General features: G+C 37.8%; 1 protein-coding gene across 11 annotated transcripts in view; it reads left to right on the forward strand.

Moving 5' to 3' along the window:
- Nucleotides 1–487: 487 nt before the first annotated feature.
- PUM2 (pumilio RNA binding family member 2) overlaps nt 488–23,014 on the forward strand; it is a 92,271-nt gene continuing 69,744 nt past the window's right edge. For 8 of the 11 annotated variants that reach the window (XM_033837969.2, XM_033837970.2, XM_019943212.3 and 5 more), the window contains exons 1-2: nt 488–616; nt 21,473–21,541. In XM_033837969.2, coding sequence (XP_033693860.1) covers nt 21,491–21,541 — 51 coding nt within the window. In that variant the 5' untranslated portion in view covers nt 488–616; nt 21,473–21,490. Of the gene's footprint in view, nt 617–21,472; nt 21,542–22,458; nt 22,584–23,014 lie in introns of those variants that run through there. The other 3 variants (XM_033837971.2, XM_033837972.2, XM_033837974.2) reach the window with 3 other exon arrangements.

The raw sequence follows: 23,014 nt of genomic DNA on the forward strand, positions 1-23,014 counted from the left end.
AAGCCGAGGGTAAACGAGTTCTGAAGACTAGGCCCCACGCGGGAAGACAGAGACGTAAGCCGACTTCGGAAACACCACGCCTGCGCCTCCAGACCCCGGAGCGCGCTCCCGAGCCCGGCGCGAACTCCCGCCTGGCGCCCCTGCCGAGCGCAGAACCGGCAGCTAGCCCGAAAGGTGAGGGCGGGGGAGCACACGCGGGAGGGAAGGCCGAAACGCGCGAGCGCAGAAAGCGTGCGCACGCGCAGAACTCCCGCCGGCCGGCGCCCGGAGCGCGGGAGAAGCGTCGGAAGCCACTGAGAGGAGCGGCACCTCGGTGAGTGCTCCCCTCCCTTATTTCCCGGAGTGCCTTGCGCGCGCTCGGTGGCCTGGGGGGAGGGGAGGGGAGGCGGCGGTGGCAGCCATGTTGTTGTGAGTCTCTGTGTCTCACCCTCGGTACTTCGGTGGTTCGGAGGAGGAGGGGGAGGAGAAGGAGGAGGTGGGGTGGGGGGGAGGGAGGTAGGTGGAGAAAGAAGATATTGCCACCACCGAAGGCGGAGGGGAGGACGGCCAAGAGCGACGCCGCCGTGTGCCCAACGGTCGGTGTCCCCGGCTGAGGCAGCGCGGCCGCAGCAGCCCCGTAAGTCAGTCGCGCTTGCACCCTCTCCCCGTGCTCTGGCGCCGTGGGGTTGGCTCCCCGGGCTTTGTGTGGCGGCCTTGGCGGGGGCCGCCTGCCGGAGGGAGGGTGGATGGGGCCTGCGGGCTGCCCGGGACGGCTGCGGCCTTGGGCCCGCTCGCACAATGCCGGGGGAGGGGTGCCGGAAGGGGGTGTGGGCCCGGCGGGGGGTGCTCTCGGCTTTCCCGCTTCCTTTCCTCCCCGCGCCTCAGCCTCGCGGCGCTGGGTGGCCCACCCGGCTCTTCCTTTGGTTTCGGCGCGCTCGGGGTTAGAGACCGAGCTGTCCGCCCGCTCGCCCAGCCCTTGGGCCGGGAATGGGGGGGAGAGGCCGGGTGGATCCCGAGAAGCGTGCGAGTTGGAAGTGGGCGAAGAGGAAGGCGTGGGCTTATGAAAACAAGTGTGGGAATTCTCGAGGGCCCGAGTGTGTGCAGGAAAAGCTTCCGGTAGACAGGTGTGGGTTTGAAAGAAAAGGCGACTTGGGTTCGGTGTGTTAGGAACGTTGTGTTTTTGTTATCGGAACAGATTTCGATACTTAGGGAAATGTGTACATTAAAACCAAAGAAGAGATTAGGGACTTAAAACATTTTAGCAGTCGTTTTGTATCTGAACTGGGCCAAATTTGGGGAAGACAAATTGTTAAAAGTTGTATGCCCAAACACGCGTGTAAAAGTTACTGTTACTTATGAGAACATAGCTAGGGGAAAACCGATTTTTCTTAGCTTTTCATTGTAACACATATTTAAACATTTGGGTAGGATGGGAATTGCGGACGTATTAGGTGTAATAAGACAATCATGTTAAAATCTGGACTTTAGTACTTTGTGAGATTTTAACTTAAGAAAACTGGTGACAGATTTTTTGGGGTGAAGTTTTTTGAGGAAAGCTTTATTAGATAAAGGCTTTTAAATGCTTGAGAGAAATGTAATACTTGTAAAGGTATTGAATACCAAGAAAATTTTAATAAAGGGTGTTACCTAAGGATTTTAAAAGCTTGTTTACTGCTTGGATTCATGTTTAATAGGTGACTCTTCACCATGTGACCTGGAGCATTGGAGGATGATTTAAGGATTTCTGGCTAGGAATCCGGTTAAAAACACAAAGATAAATAGTTTTAATTGGATACGTTTCTGTTCTTAGTTTTTTAATATCCTTTTAAAAAATGATTTGCTTTATCTGCACAGTCCTAAATAGTTGCTGGCATTTCCCTTATTTCAAGAATGTCTTTAAAAGTCCAATTTTTGGTGAAATTCAGTTATTTTAGAATTGTCTTTCGGTGTCCTTGAGGGCGGTTTTTGTATGAAGTAAGCTGTATTTTTTAAAAAATTAAAGTTATATTTCAGAATCCTGGTTCTTTTTTTTTTTAACATCTTTATTGGAGTATAATTGCTTTACAATGTTGTGTTACTTTCTGCTGTATAACAAAGTGAATCAGCTATACATATACATATATCGCCATATCTCCTCCCTCTTGCGTCTCCCTCCCACCCTCCCTATCCCTCCCCTCTAGGTGGTCACAAAGCACCGAGCTGATCTCCCTGTGCTATGCGGCTGCTTCCCACTAGCTAGCTATTTCACATTTGGTAGTGTATATATGTCCATGCCACGCTCTCACTTCTAAAGTTCAGTTTTTTGTAAAGTTCATTTTTGTTATTTGCACAGGTCTCTTATCTTCGAGTTAGATTTGCGATTAACAAGCTTAAACATCTTCAAACAGTTTAAACTGTTTAATTTTAACACATGGTTTTCTTAATTTGAGTCTAAAGTTCTTTGATGTTTTGATATTAGTAAGATTTCAGCTTTTTTAAAAGTAAGTTAATTACTGCCGTATTAAAGTTGGTGTTACAAGGTTGTCACTTTAAATAGGCCAGTTTTTCTTAGGCATTACAAGTATATAAACCAAATAATGCAGTCTTAACACAGATACGAATATGAGGATTTTGTTTCTTAAACCTTCCATACTTGTCTATAAACATTTCTGGTGTTGAAAGATAATTTATTTTCTTGTGCAGGTACTTATCCTATTTACAGAAGTAATTATCAGAGATTTGGGCCAGGTGTGACATCCAAAACCAATCTTCTCAGTGACCAGACGGTCCCCTTTTTATAGATACTGATAGGATCTTCATAATTTTAAGTGGAGGTTGGTTCTATCTCCTGGACTCAAGTTCTTTGTAGTTTCTAATTTAACAACCTTTGAATTCGTTGTGTTTCTAAGATAGGAAAATATTCCGTATTTTCTCATGTTTTTAAGACTTGTGGATACATATTTTAGACATCTGAATGCTTGTACCACATATGGCTTCGTCTAGCTTGCATTCACAGTTTAAGGCCATTTTTACTGACAGGTGTGATTAAGATAATAATTGTACTTATAATAGTGTAAATTGGTTTGTGACATATTAGATTTTTTGCTGTTCTTAAGAAAGCATAAAAATAGTCTGACTTGCTCCCATTGTCCCACCTTCTCACTCTTCCCTTCGATGAGTTTGTAAGAAGGAACTGATCAAGTACGCTCAGCCCCTTTCCTCTTTCTCTTTGGGCGCCTGCCCCCTGCAGAAAGCACTTTGCTTTTTCTGGAGGCCACCAGGGATAGACTCTGTCCCTTTCTGGAGGAGGACCATGGTTGTCCGGTGCTACCTGTGACTGCGTTAGGATAATTGTGGGGTGTGGCGTTAGGAAGCCCTGTTCCTCTAGGTTTAGATTATGCTTTCCAGTGTAGCTTTTCAGTAATAAAGGAGCTATTTAGATTACCATCAGCCTAACTCCTAATGTCTCTCACTCCTGAATTCTGATGTGGTGGGAAAAAGGTTTCTTCAAACCCTATCATTTAGAAGCTAATGTTTAAATAGTGATTTTTATATTTAGCAATATAGATAGAAGACATTTTTTAAAGTTGCTTTTGCAGTGGAAAAGTGAATTTACAGAGAAATATTATTTTCATGCTTTGCCAGTGATACATTGTATAGAATTATTGTATAGGTAGGTGCATGGCATATGCTTTTTCTTCTCAGATTTTCATGTAGCAGTATGCTTAGAGACATAAGCTTAGTAATATTTTTTCCCTAGTGACTTTTCCTTTCAGTAACTCAAAAGATCCAGCTTATTTATAAATGAGAAATTAAAGCTTGCCTAATTGAACACAAGTGTCAGCTTCCAAAGAGTCTTTTTTTTTTGGCCATGCCGCGAGGCTTGCGGGGTCTTAGTTCCCCAACCAGGGATTGAATCCCGGCCCACAGCAGTGAAAGCGCTCAGTCCTAACCACTGGACCGCCAGGGAATTCCCACAGAGGGTCATTTTAATTCTTATTGAAATTGCAGAAGGTTTTGTTTCATTGACTTTTTAAATTTATTTTATTTTATCGTATTTATTTATTTATTTTTGGCTGCATTGGGTCTTCGTTGCTGTGCACAGGCTTTCTCTAGTTGCAGCGAGTGGGGGCTACTCTTCGTTGTGGTGCACATGCTTCTCATTGCAGTGGCTTCTCTTGTTGCGGAGCACGGGCTCTAGGCACGTAGTTGTGGCACACGGGCTTTAGAGCGCAGGCTCAGTAATTGTGGCGCAGGGCCTTAGTTGCTCCACGGCATGTGGGATCTTCCCAGACCAGGGATCGAACCCGTGTCCCCTGCATTGGCAGGCGGATTCTTAACCACTGCACCACCAGGGAAGTCCCTCATTGATTTTTCTTAAAATGAAAAGTTGTGTTTGGCCCTTGCCTGACTCATTTTTCTAAAGTGCATTAAAGAATTAAAAAGGGATAAGAACCTGCTGTATAAATAAATAAATAAAATTCAAAAATTCAAAAAAAAGAAGTTAAAAGGGATGGTTATTCACGCATGTTGGCAAAAAGATAGTTTCTTTAGTATATACCACCTCTGCAAATATAGCTTCTGTAATCCCATCCATTTTCAGTTTACATATCACAGATTTTCACTTCTTATTCTCTTACTATTCTCTTATGGAGCGAGAAAAGATTATAGAGTACTAGAAAACATCTAGATTGTGTACACCTTATATATATATTCCAGAATTTCACTGTAGCTACCAAATACAAAAAGGGGGAAGAAGTGTGAAGGGAGAAGGGGTAGTTAGGGTGTCAGAATACTTTGACTGCAAATGGTACAGCAAAAGAAGGCAGCCATTTTCACCTCCCTAGGGTGATATGTATATTTGGGCCATAAAAATCTCCAAAAATCTGCTTCCTGGAAGGGATTTGGTGAAATTGACTGTAAAGTGACATTACAAAACCACGTATTCGATACCTGCCTAGGAAAATAAAACCACCAGAATACATAAAAAATAGTATGGGGGGGGTTTAACTTTTTTCTTTTTTTCCTTTAGTCCCCCAGAAAAAAAGTTTGTAGAGAGACTAGTTTTAGAGAAATCTTTGTGGTTTCAGTTTTACTGGACATTTTATGTCAAGAGTAGCAAGTTCTAGATCTCAAGGTGGTAATCTCTGATTTTAGGCACTGTTTCTGAAAGAGATCAGCAGGAGATAGTCTTCACTAATGTATAAGATGGTTTTATTCATTCTCACGTTAAAAAAAGCTAAATAAATGGCAGAGGCAGGCTGACTCTAAGTACAGGTCTTTTGCTAAGCAGTCAAATGAGGCACATTGTTGGTAGAGAAAAATATGGACTATGGTATGACTTTGTTACATACCAACAAAGAATTGTATACAGGAAGGAGCTACTTGTGTCTTCCATTTTGGTGACCAGGTCATTTATTTAACATCTATGTAGTATTAGCACTTTTAGCATGATTTAATGCAAAACGTTGTACTTTATGTGGCAAAACCTGAGTCATTTGAAACCAATTTAACATAAACAGAATTAAGATTTGGAGTTTAGAGAAGGTGATAGCTCCAGGTTTTGCCTACAGATGTTTTCTTAGACCACCTTGCAGTTGAAATATAATTGATTGCTTTTCATCCAAAGGTGCCTTCATTTAATCTCTAAATTATTTGGCTCCTACACTGGCAAAAATAGGAGTATTCAAGGATCTTGCCAAAGATAAATTGTTAATTTTTATGGTAAGTCTGGTTGAGAAGATACTCATGGAGTATTACCTGACTTTCAGCCCATTTGTTACTCTGGGTATTCTAAGTTGTATCATTTCATCAAGCTAGACTACCAGAAACTTGCATTCATTTTTTGAGGTTTGCAGGCCTATCATGTGCCAGATTGTCCTTAGATGTTAGTGGTACAGTGATCCCTGTTCTTATAGTTTTACTGTAACTATAAGCTTATGTTTACAGTGGAGAGGAAGATGATTAAACTCATGTTTACACAGTGCAGTACACTAAGTGCCACTGGAGGTGGTGTTGCAAAAGTGCTCTGGACTTAGGTAGACACTGCAGGGGGTCAGGAAAAGCTTTCCAGAAGAGGTAAAGTTGACTATAAAAAGACTTAGAAAAGTTAATTTAGTCAAGAGATGGGTGAAGTAGTAGCATTTAGCCAGAGGGTTTAGTATGTGTAGTGACCCAGATAGGGGAGAATGGCAGAGCTTAAAGTGGAGGTAAGGAGGAGAATTGAAAAGATTTGATTGGAGATACAGGTAGCAGCACACGAGATTAAAGGGCCTTTTTTTTTTTTTAATGTATTTATTTATTTGGTTGTGTTGGGTCTTCGTTGCTGTGCACCGGCTTTCTCTAGTTGCGGTGAGCAGGGGCTACTCTTCATTGCGGTGTGTGGGCTTCTCACTGTCGTGGGTTCTCTTGTTGAGGAGCACGGGCTCTAGGCACGAGGACTTCAGTAGTTGTGGCACGTGGGCTCAGTAGTTTTGGTGCACCAGCTTAGTTGCTTCGCGGCATGTGGGATCTTCCCAGACCAGGGATCAAACACGTGTCCCCTGCATTGGTAGGCGGATTCTTAACCACTGCGCCACCAGGGAAATCCAGGGCCTTTTTTAATTTGAATAATTCTGAAGAAGACTTTGGAGATCCAAGATTACATCTTGGGAAGATTCAGACTATATTTTCCAGCAACCCTTAACATAATTACTGTGAATCGCTTTCCCTGGATTGTGTTAGAGGAGTTAGACACATGACTTTCCTTCAGGGATTGACTCTAAAAAAATGAGATTCTGAAACCTTGCATCTGCGAAGAGAGTTGTTGAGCATATTTTCTATTACAACTCTGTGTTCTCTATAATACCCCATATAAGAGATTTCTTTTAAAGCTTAGTGTTAGAAATAAGGATGTCTCCAAGGAATTGGATAATGAAAATTTTTTGTAATGTGCTGTGTCACCCCCCCATCTTCGTGTCTTTCAGAAGTTAAAGTTCTTACTGTTTTTGTTATTTAGTATTTGCTTAGTTATTTTCCTAAGATTAGTTTTTGTTTTATTGTGTACATTTCCTATGAGTTACTTGGTGTGCCTCCTTCCAAAAATTTTTATTTAAATGAATATAGAGTAAATTTCATTTAGATTATACTCAAGACTATTTCTACCACAGACACTTTTTATGGCATATAACTTAGTACTCCCTGAAACTGACATAGATTTGTTTTCTCTTTTCAGACACTGCAGTCTAGGTGTTTGGTTTTTGGTTGTTTTCTAAGCAACAACTTAGAATTTTTTTTTTTTAAACTTTTATGTCTTTAGGAAATTGGTTTGGTCATATCACTTTAAAGTTATTGGGAAACAGATCACCAATTCAAGGCTTGTTCTTGAATATTTGAGGAACTTTTTAAAAAATCACAATTCATATTCATCACCTAAAAAATTTCCTCATATTTGTTTAATTCAAAGATTTGTACAGCTAATATTTTTCTTAGACTATTTATTATGCCTGTCATGAACTAAACATTTTAAAACCTTTTAACCGTCATAGGTTATGACTTTTCCTAGACAAAAGTTCAAGAAAGTTGAAATAGATAACTTGTTCATTTTTTTCTTGGAAATGACTAGAAATAGCTGCTTCTCAAAATAATCAGCTTTGTGTTAACATGCTTACAGAAAGTTACAATAATACTGGGTTAAAGTTAAGCAGATTTATTTATTTATGCATGCATGTCGCACTGTGCTGCTTGTAGGATCTTAGTTCCTCAACCAGGGATGGAACCCAGGCCTTCAGCAGTGTAAGCGCAGAGTCATAACCACCGGACTGCCAGGAAATTCCCAGTTAAACAGTTTTAATTGTGGGACTTCTCAGAGCCTTTACTATGCTGTTATCACAGAGAATGAATTCCAGAATGACCATGTACTCAGCTTGCAAAAGAACAAGTGGGTGCTGGGGAGCAGCATATCTTAAATGTGTTGGACGAGAAACCTCTTATTTTAAAGAACACTGTGCATTGGTGATTAAGGAACACACTTTGGAAAATTTTTGTCGGAAGAAAAAATCTTTTAAAAACTGCACTAAAGTCTGCTGCTTAAAGTGGTTTTTATTTTTTCCAGTTGTCTCAGACCATGAACTCAAATGATTTCCTTTAGTCCTCTGTTACAACCTAATTAACATTTCTTCAGTTATTTCTCCTTGGTGCCATACTGATTCTATTGATACTGTGTAACAATTGAAAATTACTAGGTAGCCATTCTAGACAAGTCTTCTGTTGTTGGGCATTCAGCCTAGTACTAAACTGAACTGAAAATAGCACAAGATTGCTTGTACTCTATTGACTGTGATAAAGCTTCTAAATTATAATGTGTTTAAACTGTATTAATATAGGACCTTTTTTAAAAAAACTTTCATTTGCTAATGTCAACAAGCCTTACAACACAGAAATATAAAAAGATAAAACCAACACCTACCCCCTCTCCTACCAAAGTTAGATGTTTATTTTTTTCATACTCCACACAAATATATACATTGCCCCTCTTTTGTTAAACAAAACTGGGATCAGGTTACACACCTTAGGCAACTTGGTGTTTTTATTTAATATCATGGATATTTTATTATATTAGTACATATAACTTTAATAACTTGTAATACTTAGTGTATGGCTTTTTATTTTGCTAACGCATTTTTGTCGAGTTTAGGTTGTTCATTTTCTGTTTTTGAACCACTGCAGGCAGTGCTGCAGCAAATACCATTATTCAGTTCATCTTTTTATGTTATTGTTTATGTAAGTTAAATTACCAGAAGAGAAATTACTGTGTCAAAGGATTATATATTGAGTCTTAAACAGAAAAAAATATGTTCACTCATTATGATGAGTTAATATTCTAGAAAGGACTTATATTACAATTTCACATATTATCTATTTTAGTCTGCACAATAACCTTATGAGGAAGCATTGTTATTCTCATCTGTAAATGGGGAAACAGAACCAGAGAGTTCAAGTGGTCTGAGTTCATTCAGCTAGTTAGAGGCAAACATGGTACCATATTCTAGATCTTTTGGTTCTGGTTTCTGTTTCTGTTACACCATGATGAATGACACAAAATTTTTTAATTGGAAAACCATTAGGGTGCTTGTGAATATATCCCTTAGCTGTAGGTGGTATGGTGTATGTAAGGCTTTCAATCCTATCTGCACAGGGAAGCATTGCCTGGAGAGCTTAAAAATGCTAATAAAAATCTGTGCCTTTCTCCCTGCCCAGACTAATTCAAATAAGTCTTAGATAGGTGGGATCTTAGTGTTAGTAGTTTTCAAACCTTCTGTCTAGATTCTGATGTACTGTGAGGATTTGAGAACCAGTGACCTTAAAATTGAGGTGCTAATATCCCTGAGGAGTACATGAAGTGTTTCCAAAATGTTAGCACGTTTAGTTTCCTGAGGATCAATTTACAGATCCTCACTATGTGTACTGAGAAGGGCACATCTTTGATCCATCTCAGATTTTAATGTGGTGTATTTTACCCCGGATAATTAACCTTCAGGGCACCAGACTTGGAGTTAGCTTCCTCTAGTGATTAATTTTATGTATTCACATTGCTGTGTGAAACTGGAGTATTTTGGCTTCCATTGGGATTTTCTGAATTCGGGTCAGTGATAGTCTTGAGTGGTAGGGAGTGATGGTAAATTGTTTTTAAACCAGCTCACCTCTTCTTTCCTAACTTTTTGTCAAAGAATACTTACAAAGAACAATACTATGAAATACTTTGAAAGCTAGAAATACGTAAATCATGTTTGTTATAGCATACTGTCAAATATATTGTGTTTAAATGTATGATTTGGTTGGCTCCATTGTTTTTTTTAAACACTTTGCAGAAATATATCAAAGAGTAAGGTAGAACTAACTTAGATTTAAAAAACTAAGTGCTGACCACAGTGTAATTCCTTTAAATAAGGTGATGATAGAATATTTAGATCTACAAATTGGATTTTGATTTTTTTTAAACTCAAAGTCTCATGAAGGTGTGGCTAGAGATAGTTACTATAGTAGGTATTGGGTATATGTGTAAATTCCTTTATATCATCTTAAAAACCCTTAAAAGTTTACAGATAAGGGGTGGGATTGAACCTGGGCCCATGGCAGTGAGAGCACTGAGTCCTAACCACTGGACCGCCAGGGAATTCCAGAGAATATTTTTAAGTGATGCTTAATTTATTGAAAAGATGTTTTTCTGTTATGTTTGTTGATAAGTCATGATAACCTCTCTTATGTATAGGTGTATGTATATTTGAGTTCTACCATATAAGACTACTGATTTCCAAGTTAACTTGTTTATAGTGATTTTTAACGTGTATATATTTTAAATATTTTAAAAATATAAGTAACAAATGGCAAATATTCAGAGTATAGAACTATAAAATGTAAAATAAAAATCATGCATACCCTTTTCCTGATGTGACCACTGTTAATGGTTGTGTCACTCTTTCTGATTGTTTTCTGTTTTACAAAAGTGGAATGATAGAAACACTGTTTTCACCTTGCCTTTTCACTTAGTATCCTAGAATTTTTTCCATGTATGCGTAAATGTATCCATTTCATGCTTTTTAATGGGTGTATAGTTGATAATATTATCATTTTCCCTCTCTCCCTATTACAGTATTTAGTATCCTTCTTTTGGTCTCCTTCCTCATGACTGTTAACATTTCACAGAACACTGGCATAACCAGAAAGTGCAAAATTGTGGTTCATGTTTTTTCTATCATAATTCTGATTGAGAGAAGTTTTAAAGTCTGATGGATAAGATGATATTAATACATTGAAAAATATAAATTAAATGCCATGAGAATTGAGAAAAAGATGACTTGGAGGAGGTTTTAATGGAGAAAGTGGCATTTGAGCCAAACTTTAAGGGATTTGTCGGATCTGCACATGAAGAGATAAATGGCAAAGAGCTGTCCAGGGGACTGGAATAGTTTAGCAAAAGGAAGGTTGGGGAACAGAGTGATGGTTTATGCTTGGTTGGTATAGAAAAGAGCATGGAGCTTTTGAAGTCTTGATGGTGTTGAATCCTCTGCCATTTTAGTAGCTTTGTCTATTACGGTAGGGAAATTGACCACAATTTCCTTATTTGTAAAGTAGGTATACAATACCTACTTTGCTGAATTGTAATGAGAATTAAATATAATGTTCCTAGTATCGTCTCTGGCATAAAATCAAGTGCTCAGTACATTCTCTTGTTCTCTTTGGGGGATGGTGTCTGATAGAAATTAGTGCAAGGAGGTTTATGCTCATTTGGAAATGTTTTGTTTTGTTTTTTTAAATTTCATATACTACTTGTCAAAAATATGGTTGAAATAATAAGTGATGTTAGGTTTAAACAACAGCTTGGACCATAAGTCAGTTAACTTTCTGGAGAGTAACCCACTTTATAAGTTGCAGTTTATAAATGTTTTGTTTAAAAGTGTGTGTGTGTGTGCGCGTGTGTGTGTGTGTGGTGGAGGGGGTGTCCAAATTGTACCTATCCTTCGGGGCCCAGCTTAAATACCACCTGCTTCACATGGCTGCTTGTCATATTGTTATTTTGTTAAACTTATGGAAATTTTCAAGCACAAGTAGAATAGTACAGTACACCCTTGGAGATCTATCATCCATATTCAACAGTGTGTGAAATCTTTATACCCATATTTTACTTTTTTGAATATTTCAAAGCAAATCCCAGACAGTAGCCAGTTTAAGCATAAATTCTCTTACTGATGAGAACTTATTAAAAAATGCAATCTTCTTGCTATTATCACAGCTAACAAAATTCCTTAATATCATCTAATACCCATTCTATATCTAGAATTCCCTGATTTTCTAAAAAGTTTTTTTATAGTTGGTTTGTTAGAATCAGGAGTCAAGCAAGGTTTATACAATGTATTTGACTTTTAAGTCTTTTAGTGTATATAATAGTTCTCCCTCTCCTCCTCTTTTAAAAATTTCATTGATAGTGAAATGAGGTGAATTTTTTCTTTTTTCCGTATTCTAGATTGGGCGATTGCTTCCTTGTGTTATCTATTGACTTTGCTCTCTCTCTCTCTCATATTTCTGATAAATCAGTATTTAGATCTAGCAGCTTTATTATTAGATTGATGTTTACTGGGGGGTTTTTTTAGGCAGTAATTCTTCATTGGTGGTACTGTTTTGTATTACATTATATCATGAGGCATATAATGTCTGCTTGTTCCACTTTTAGGGTGATGGCATATTAAATTACATATAAGAACATTAATTTAGAAATACTGCTTTTGGGGGACTCACTTCATGATATATCTTGGACATTTCACATGTATCTTGGACGCATTAGAGCCACTTTGCATTATCTAATAATTATCTTCATTTCCATCTAAGTTATTTGACCTACTTCTCTCAGGTGATATGTAAAAGCATGAAAAACTAGCATTGATTGAGGTTGTTTTAGTGTGTAGATCTTCTCTAAACAGTATTTTGTTCTCAAAGAAAAAAAAGAATTTCCATAAGCAGTATTTTATTTCTTAAACTAAACCAATTGAGAGAATGCCTTGTAATACAAGAGACTTTGTAAGGACTCAAATATATGGTGATTCGCCTTTGAGAGAATTCTAAGGGGAAAAAAAAACCTTGTCTTATATTTGCATTAAGTAAGTATATATTTACCCTATTTAATCTCCTTGAGAAATATGATATCTGAGATTGATCTCAAAGAGCTAAAGTATTCTTGCACATAACTATTTGGTTAACTTTTATTTAATGTCTTAATGCCGGTGCTGAAACAATCTTAATTTCTAATCTTAGTTAGAAGATTTGAGCTAGAGTCTTTGAAGATTTCTGGTTTCTGGGAGTCTGTATATTGATAACACATTTTTTTTGCCAAGTTTTATTCAAAATGTAAAATTTGACTTTTCCTTAATATAGTCAAGTCAGTTATACAGTACTGTTCTTAATGCTGGTAAAACAAGTATGTAATTCCCCCATGAAGTACGTGGACAAATGAGTAGCAAATATCAAAAAAATATTTATGGTTCCTGGCTTAGTTACCACCTGAGTGACTTGTCCAGCACCACTAGAAAAGTGTGTGATTCAATTTGTACCCCCAGATAAATAACAGATTACTAGGTGTTGATGGTGGTTCCTAGAGACTTCTAATATTAAGTCTGTGAAGGCTAATGGTCTGCCAGAAATACTTACACCTGGATTTACGTTTACCTTTGTCATATGGATAAGAAAAGGTATTGCTAAACAAATGAATTTTGTTGGAAAATTTGCATAAGTGATTTACTATGCTGAAGAGACTAAGGTATTCTTAAGGACTTTAGTACCTGTTTTCAATGGATACCACTAATGCTCAATGATTATGTTCACTAAAAACAGTCCAAAGAGTATGACTACTAAGAATATTTTATAAGCAGCTTAAGTTACTCTTTGTGTGTATTGACTTATGTGAATCAATTAAGTTTTCATGTAATTTTTAAAAAAATATTTATTTATTAGGGTGCGCCAGGTCTTTGTTGCTGCATGTGGGATCTTTTAGCTGGGACATACAGGCTTCTTAGTTGCAGCATGCAGACTCTTCAGTTGTGGCACGCTTGAGGGATCTAGTTCCTGGACCAAGGATTGAACCCAGGCCCCCTGCATTGGGAGCATGGAGTCTTACCCAGTGGACCACCAGGGAAGTCCCAGTTTTCATGTAATTTTGTTGTTTTTGTAATGAATGCATGAGGTAGCAGCAGCCTCTAGGTATTAGAGGACCAGTTTGGAGAAGTAGCGCCAATGGGAAGTTGCACTCATTTTATGTTTGGTAAATGTCTTCAGTTGTACAAAAAGTCTGAGGAAAAGTCTTGTTTATGTCTCTATAAAATGAGCATTGTGTATTCATATATATGAAGGCATTTATAAACAGTCACTATCCAGATATTAGATGATTTCATGATCTGAATTTACATTTCATAAAATATAGAACGATTTTTTTCATTCAGTATATATTGAGCATTTTGGTGGCTAAGACACAGTTCCTAGCCCCTTTAACTCCAGAGTTTAATTACTACTATGGCTTTAAAATAGAACTAATTATAAAACTATAAAAATGTAATTGGTGTTATATGCTGGTGCTTTAATACCATTTATTGTAGCTTTAAATGGTTTTTGCCCCCCAACCTATTTTTTATGGTAGGCATATGGTAAGGAATTGGATCAGATGTTACCTAAGAAAGTAATGCATATTCTTGGTTCATTACACCAACTATTTGTAAACCTTTTGGCTTACGCATTAGTAAATATGAAAACCCACAAAACTTAACCAAGTTGTTATTTGAAGTACTTGATCTGTTTTTCTCACATAATTAGTAATGTTGTCTACAGAAAAATTAACTAATACTGTTAAATTTTAGAACTTAATAAGACACTCTTTTGCTAAGAAACATCATAACCTCAAAAACTATTAACTTTTGTTTGTTTGTTTGTTTGTTTGCGGTACGCGGGCCTCTCACTGTTGTGGCCTCTCCCGTTGCGGACGCGCAGGCTCAGCGGCCATGGCTCACGGGCCCAGCCGCTCCGCGGCATGTGGGATATTCCCGGACTGGTGCACGAACCCATGTCCCCTGCATCAGCAGGCGGACTCTCAACCACTGCGCCACCAGGGAAGCCCCCAAAACTATTAACTTTTTAATTTAAATTTACCTCAAGATTACACATGGTCTTGTCCATAGAAAAGTTTCTATTATGTATTTTCTATATTAGCAAATTCTAATTGTTTAAGGAAATAATATTGGAAAACTTCATGGCTTAATAATGCAGACAAAAAAAAAAAAAAAAACAATGAAGACAGACTTTACACCCCCAAGCAGTATAGTGTGTACTGTAATTCTGGGATACATTTTCTTCAAGGGAACTAGTCAGGTCAGTATTATATAACTGATAGCTAGATACTCCATTGCTTGTTGAAAGAAGAGATTGTTCTCTTTCTTCCTTAGGTCTAACCACGCAGGGGAGAGTTGTTAAATTATGTCCAGATTCTTTTCCCTTGCCATCAGGTGACACCAGCGCAGAAATTTTAAGAGTCCTTAGTGGCATATGTGTGACCCCCACCCCTGCAGTTTCATTATGGTTAATATGAAGGTCATTGCAGAAGAATCGAAAGTGTTTATTTTCTTTGTATCTCATTGTTTTGCCTACTTTCTCCTCCATTTGCGTTCTCATAGTTGAAATAAATAACACCTTAAACTGAAAAGCTGAGCTTGAGTCTTGCTTTGTGAGTTTTGTTTTGTCTTTTTTTGTGTGTGTGTGATACGCGGGCCTCTCACTGTTGCGGCCTCTCCCGTTGCGGAGCACAGGCTCCGGATGCGCAGGCTCAGCGGCCATGGCTGATGGGTCTAGCCGCTCCGTGGGATGTGGGATCTTCCCGGACCGGGGCACGAACCCGTGTCCCCTGCATCGGCAGGCGGACTCTCAACCACTGCGCCACGAGGGAAGCCCCTATCTTGTTTTTAAAGTCTTTTCCCCATAACCCACCCTGGTCATTGAAAGAAAATAATAAAATAACCTCCATTAAACGTAATATGAAATTCCCGTTCATTATTAAAATAAAAAATGTACATGGTGAGAGTATAAATGAAAAGGTTGAAAGCAAAGCCCTGATGCTTAACTTTGGGTCTGCTCGAGTTTGAGAGTGAATTATCTGCATTTGATTTTTTGTGGAACAGTCGAGAGTAAATGCACGAGAGCAGAGGTCAGCAAACTTTGGCCTACAGGCCAGATCTGGCCCACCAACTGTTTTTGTTTGAACTGCTCTCTAGAATTGACTTTTAGAATTTTTAATGGTTGGGGGAAAAAATCAAAAGAAAAATAATATTTTGTGACACATGAAAAAATATGGAATTCAGACTTCACTGTTCATAAATAAAGTTTTATTAGGACACATTCGTGCTCACTCATTTTCTTATTGTCTATGGCTGCTTTTGTGCTACAGATGCACAGTTGAGAAGTTGAGGGACCATATGGCCTGTAAAGTCTAAAATGTATACTGTCTGGCTCTTTACAGAATAAGTTTGTTGACCCCTGCACTAGGGCATGATTCACCACAAAAGTATGTGGATCCATATAGCTAAGATACCTCTCGCATTTATCCAGAGTTTCTTTACCTTATTACCTTATCTGTTTGGACCACGGATGAAAATGTAGAAGTAAGCAAAGAAGAGGCTTTGGTAAAGCTCTGATGCTTTTATTCCTGAGAAGATTTCTTTTTTTTTTTTTCAGTTTCTCGAATTTATTGTTCTGTCCCTCTCTTTGTCTCTCTTTGTACCAATACCATATTGTTTTGCTCTCTTTAGTTTTATCATAATTTCAGTTCATGTTGTACAGTCATCTTTTAAAACATCAACTTTATCGAGGTCTAATTTACATACACTAAAAAGTATATGGTTCACCAATACCAATCAATCTATACACTAATGTAACAACCCCAGAATTAATATACAGAAGTACTTCTTTTCAGGTAATCCTCTGTGCTTCCCAACCCCAAGCAACCACTGATTTGCTTTTTGATACTACTGATTCATTTTGGAATCACACAATACGCATTCTTTTGTGTGAAGGTTTTTATTCCACATTTGAAGATTCATCCCTGTTGTGGCACTGTTCGCTCCTTTTTATCAATGAGCAGTACACCATCGTATGGCATAACAGTGTGTTTATCCAGTCATCTGTGTAGAGGCGTTTCTGTCATTTCCATTATAAAGATGCTCTAAATAGGTACAGGACTTTATGTGGGCATAGTCTTCATTTCTCTTAGGTAAATGCCTTGGATGCACATAGCTTGATCACATGGTAAGTGCATGTTTAACTAAATAAGACACTGCCTGAGAAGATTTCTTAAGTCTACTCCTTTTTTCCTAATAAAAATCTCCTTTCTTTCATTCATAGATTATACAGATTTATTGTAATAAACTAAAAATTATGATATTTTTAATAGCTACACTATACTTTATAGATGTGTTATATCACTTAAATATTGTGAGGCAGTTATGCAGCTTATAATTTCAGGATCTGCAAGCAACACTGCTACAAACATCTTTGTACATAAAACTTTTTTGTATTTAGGTTTTCTTTTTAGGATTGATTTTCAAAGTTAGGGAGATGGGCTCAAGATGTACGAACCTGTATATATGATGCCAAATTGCTTTCCTAAGAAAGGATTGTAACTTTAGAATGTGTTTTTGTGTTTGTTGGAGGTAGTTTCCTTCTTAGAGCTTATTTACTCTTACAAGTCTACCACACTCATCTGAGGCTACAGATTACTACAAATTAAAAGCAACCTAATTAGAAAGGTCAGAAGGGATACTGTATGTTCAAGTCAAGTGATATTTAACCTGACAAGGCAGGAGGCTGAAATACTAACAGAAGCATACAAGAAACACAAAACATTGAGCACCCCAAGAGTCTCAGGAAGTATCAGTTCTTTCTCGAGTAGGATGTAATGATCTTAATAGTAACTAGTTATTTGTTTAGCACTTTTTATTAATTGCTCACAAAACACTTTTGGATACATTATCTAGTTTGATCTTCACAACAGATAAGTAAGATTTAGAGGTTGGACAACGGGCAAAAGTTAAAACTCGAACTCTCATATTCTGAATTAAAATCACATACTCTTTGTACTCTACCACATTATCTTAGATATAAAATTTGTCCATTCTTTCTTCAGGATTGCAGAATAATGAATCCATTTTAGAACTATTTCCATCCTAAATAATAAGAATCTTATGTTTTTGGCCCTAGTGGAATAATTCTTAATAAGGACAGTCTGTCCTCAGAGGATACAGGTAAATAAGATGTCACATGGGAGATTTTTTTTTTAATGACTGTAATTGATGTGATCTTTGTATGTTGAGCCCAGATTTCAGGGCTTAATATCATTTAGTGTGTGTTCATAAATTGAATTATGAACTCAAAATTATATGGCTGCATTGTCAAGTTGGTAGGATTTAAATTTGAAGCATTCTTAAGAAATTAGAACACCTCTTTAGGTGATTGAAAGTATCAATACATGATTCCTGATAACATGTCAGCAGTATCTCAAAGCTTTCAAAGGATTGGCCATTAGGTTTGGGAAGCAGTTGATGCTTGGAAGAAGTTGAGGCTGTAATGGGATGGGAAATCTAGAAAATACAAGGTCTATAAAATGTAAGGTTTAAAGAAAGTGAAATCACAAATGTAAATCATCTTAAGAAAAAGAATATAAAGGACATCGAGTCTAGGGCAATATGGAGACCCTAGGAATTATTTAAACAGAAAAATAAAATGGACGCTGCCCAAATTTAGGAAATTTTAAAGAAACAAGGGAAATCAAAGATGGTTTGAGCAGACCATACTAGACATTAGAATGAATTGTGTCGTGAGATGTAGAACTTTGATTGCGTGACTGAGAAGTGTAGGACAGATTTGGACTAAGATTCCTTTACTTAATCAGATAATTGGGGGCCCCTCCAAACTATATATGTATTTAAGGATGTGCAGTTGTTCCTCAGTATCTGCAGGGTATTGGTTCCAGGTGCCTCCCCAGCCCAATACCAAAATCTGAGGATGTTCACGTTCCTTGTATAAAATGGTGTAGCATTTGCATATAACCTGTGTGCATACTAGGGTATACTTTAAATCATTTCTAGATTACTTATAATACCTAATACAATGTAAATGCTTTGTAAATAGTTGTAAATACAATGTCAGTGCTATGTATTGATAAATAATTACCAGCCCTCAGGGAATTTAATTCCCTGCTTTTTGGAACTTTCTGGAATTTTTTTTTTTAATACTTTTGATCCCTGATTGATGAAACCTGCCAATGTGGAACTCATGGATATAGAGGGCCAACTGTATAATGTTGTGTGATAAACGAGTATTTTGATCTCAAACTGAGTTTTGTTTTAAATCACTAGGTGTCATGATGGTATGGCTAGAGATATTTTTTATAGTAGGTATTGGTTGTACATGTAAATTGGTTCATCTACATATGTTATCAAACTCATAATAAAATTTTTGCTTTACATGGGCTTATGTGTTTTGAAGAAATTGAGAGGAAAAACTAGTCCTTTGTACTTATGCACATACTTAGCATTTCTGGTGCTCTTAATTCCTTCCTGATTTGAGTTTCCATCTGGTACCCTTTTCCTTTAGCCTAAGAATTTTTTTAAGGGATTTTCTGAGGTGGAAGTCTGTTTAACAAATTTTATTTTCCTTTTATCTAAAAATGTCTTTTAGCCTTTATTCTTGAAGGAGATTTCCATCAGATAAAAATTCTAGGTTAGCGTTTTTCTTCTTTCAGCCCTCTAAAGTCTGTCCTTTTTATTCTGGTCCCCATTGTTTCTAGTGCGAAGTCAGTGGTCACTCATCATTTTTCCCCTTTTTGTAATGTTTTTCCTCTCGCTGCTCTCAGGATTTTCTCTTTGATTTTCAGCACTTTTATTATGATGTGCGTAGATGTGGGGTCTCGTTTTTGTTTTTCCTGTTTATCTTGCCTGGGGTTTGCTGAGCATCTTTTTTTTGCGGTACGCGGGCCTCTCACTGTTCCGGCCTCTCCCGTTGCAGAGCACAGGCTCCGGACGCGCAGGCTCAGCGGCCATGGCTCATGGGCCTAGCCGCTCCGTGGCATGTGGGATCTTCCCGGACCGGGGCACGAACCCGTGTCCCCTGCATCGGCAGGCGGACTCTCAACCACTGCGCCACCAGGGAAGCCCCTCACTGAGCATCTTGAATCCGTAGATTTTGCTTTCATCAAGTTTAGGGGAATTTCTGGCCCTTGTTTTTATTAATTGATTGCGACGTTGGGTCTTCGTTGCTGCGCGCTGGCTTTCTCTAGTTGCATCAAGCGGGAGCTACTCTTTGTTGCGTTGGCAGGCTTCTCATTGCGGTGGCTTCTCTTGTTGCGGAGCACAGGCTCTAGGCACGCGGGCTTCGGTAGTTATGGCTCGCAGACTCTAGAGCACAGTCTAAGGAGCTGTGGCGCACGGGCTTAATTGCTCCGCGGCATTTGGGATCTTCCCAGACCAGGGATCGAACCCTTGTCTCCTGCATTGGCAGGCAGATTCCCAACCACTGCACCACCATGGAAGTCCTGTGTTATTTGTAGATTTTTTTGATGACAGCCATTCTGATAGTTGTGAGGTGATATCTCTGTTGTTTTGATTTGCATTTTTCTAATAATTAGTGATGTTGAGCATCTTTTCATGTGCCTGTTAGACATCTGTATTTCTTCTCAGGAAAAATGTCTATTCTGGTCTTCTGCCCATTTTTTGATTGGGGTGTGTGTTTTTTTTGGCTGGGGGTGGGTTTTTTTTTTTTAATTGAGTTGTATTGGCTGTTTATTTTGGATATTAACCCCTTGTTAGTCATATCATTTGCAATTATTTTCTCCCATTCTGTTGGTTGTCTTTTCAGTTTATTGATGATTTCTTTTGCTATGCAAAAGCTTTTAAGTTTAATTAGGTCCCGTTTGTTTATTTTTGCTTTTACTTTGTCTTAGGAGACAGATCCAAAAAATATTGCTGCGATTTATGTCAGAAGTGTTCTACCTCTGTTCTCTTCCAAGAGTTTTATGATTTCAAGTCTTACATTTAGGTCTTTAATCCATTTTGAGCTTTTTTTTTTTTAATATGGCATGAGATAATGTTCTAATCTCATTGTTTTATAATACATGTAGCTGTCCAGTTTTCCCAGCACCACTTGCTGAAGAGACTGTCTTCTTTCCATGTATACTCTTGCCTCCTTTGTTATATAGATTAATTGACCGTAAGTGCATGGGTTTATTTATGGGCTCTCTTCTGTTCCATTGATGTATGTGTTTGTGCCATTTCCATGCTGTTTTGATTATTGTAGGGAAAGGAATTATTCTTAAGGAAACCTCTGAATATTATAATTACTCCCACAGCAGATTATATGTTGCTTTGAGGTAGAACTGGATCACCACTTTAAAAAATTTTTTTATCATTGTTATAAGATCCACAAATAATGAAATTCTGAGAAATTTTGAGAAATCTTAAAGAAGTAGTGCAAAGTAATAATTTTGTAATAGGAATTACAACATTTTTTTTTAAAAGAAGATAACTGGGGATTTCCCTGGAGGTCCAGTGGTTAAGACTCCACGCTTCCACGGCAGGGAGCAGGTATCCAATCCCTAGTCCGGGAACTAAGATCCCGCGTGCGGCGCAGCATGGCCAAAAAAAAAAAAAAAAAAAGGTAACTGTATTTTAGTACGTGAGCTCACTTCTTTTCTTTTGCGCAGGAAACTAGTACGGGTTTCTTTTGGCACACAGAATAATCCAGGAACCGTTGACCCCAGGTTTCCCACAAATTTTAGTGTAGATTACTGTGGTGCTCTATTTAGGAAAACCTGTCTTTATAGAGAAATGGATTCTTGTCCATCTCAGCTCATGCTGTAACATCAGTAATAGCAGCAGTGTAATATAAAAATAGTTGATGCAGTCTGTTGTTCAAATTTTTCTTTCTACTAATGTTTCTTTTTGTTATTTAACAGGTTTGATCTGTGGATGAAATGAATCATGATTTTCAAGCTCTTGCATTAGAATCTCGGGGAATGGGAGAGGTAAATATTTATGAATACTAAGAATGTATACCTCACTTCGATTATTTAAGCCATTGAGACTTGTTTTTTAACCATAAATCTCCTTGAAAATAGTGGTTATATCTTCCAAATGATGTGGGCTTTTAAAATCTGTGGTTGTGGGATTTTTAGCTTTTTTTTTTTAACTTTTAGCGGTAATTTTAGTGAGGTTATTTGTGTCTAGTTGATTTGATTGACCTGATAATGTCTTCTATTTTGGTAATGGACCATAATTACTTTGATCAGAAAAGAGCCTTCCTTGATCTTTGTCCTGCTGTTTTATATATGTATGCTATGTTTGCTTTAGCCACACTTAATTGTTCACTGTTCTTTCTTACAAAAATTTCTCCTTGTTCATTGTTTGCTTAATAAACTTCTAATCCTCTGCAGGACTCTACTGAAAAAGACTCTTTATTGTCCCATTGATATCTGCAGTAAAATTAATTCTTCATCTGACTTCTCATGGATCTTTGTACATACTTTTATTATATTACTGGTTACAGTTTATTTGTTTTATATTAGTCTCCTCTGTAGATTGTTAGCTTTGAATGACTAGGGCACAGTGGGCACTCTAAAATTTTGGCTTTTATCAGTCCTGTTAATCTGTGAATTTTCATTGGGGCATCCCATTTAACCTCACCATTACATAATTTAAGACATCAAAACTACTTAGTTTTCCATATACCTAATGAATATTTAGAAAACTTTAATTGATTATGAAAACCTTGCGGTCACATTTTGTTTTGTCATGTTCTGTAGTACTAACATAGTGTGGACTTTGATAATAGAAAATAACCGTGAACAGACCTAAGATGTGTAATTAACCGCTTGCTCCTGGAGATTATTTTACTTTGGTAGACCTTCATGAGACTCACTCCATCCAATGCTGTGCTCTTCAGATGCAGAAAAAGAGTCCAGTCACTCTTCTGGGCCACAAGAGGGCACCCTGCAGCTAGCTAACCCTCCCCTTCTTCAGAACAGCGTTTTCCAAAGAGTTTGTCATTTTCAGAGGACTGATTTAAGGGTGAGTTAAGGTGCTTAAGCATAAGTATTGCCAAAGTAAACTTGTTAGTCCAGCGCTTAAGGTAAAACTCTGGGCCCTAAGAAAATTTGAGAGAGGGAATAATTTTTTAGTTAAAAAAGAACCTTGTAGCTTCACTGCGGTGCAGTGGCGGCTTAGGCATTATTTACACTATGGGTGAATAAAGAGAAGCAGTTGAAAAGGGCTTTTGTTTTTTTTCCCTGTTACTTGTTTTCTTTGGTCTTTAGAAAGCAGAATAACATATCTTAAAAGCAGGTTTGAACAGTGCTTCAGCCTAGTCTGTGACAAACTTGAACTTGATTTTCTTAAAGACCAGATAAAGTCACACCCTTACCTTGATTCTGTTTAGACCCCACGACGCTTTACTTTGCAGATCTACACTGTGTATGTATTTACAAATTGGCTCTTTTTTT

The sequence above is a fragment of the Tursiops truncatus genome, chromosome 14 (genome assembly GCF_011762595.2).
Source record: "Tursiops truncatus isolate mTurTru1 chromosome 14, mTurTru1.mat.Y, whole genome shotgun sequence".
Classification (NCBI taxonomy): domain Eukaryota; kingdom Metazoa; phylum Chordata; class Mammalia; order Artiodactyla; family Delphinidae; genus Tursiops; species Tursiops truncatus.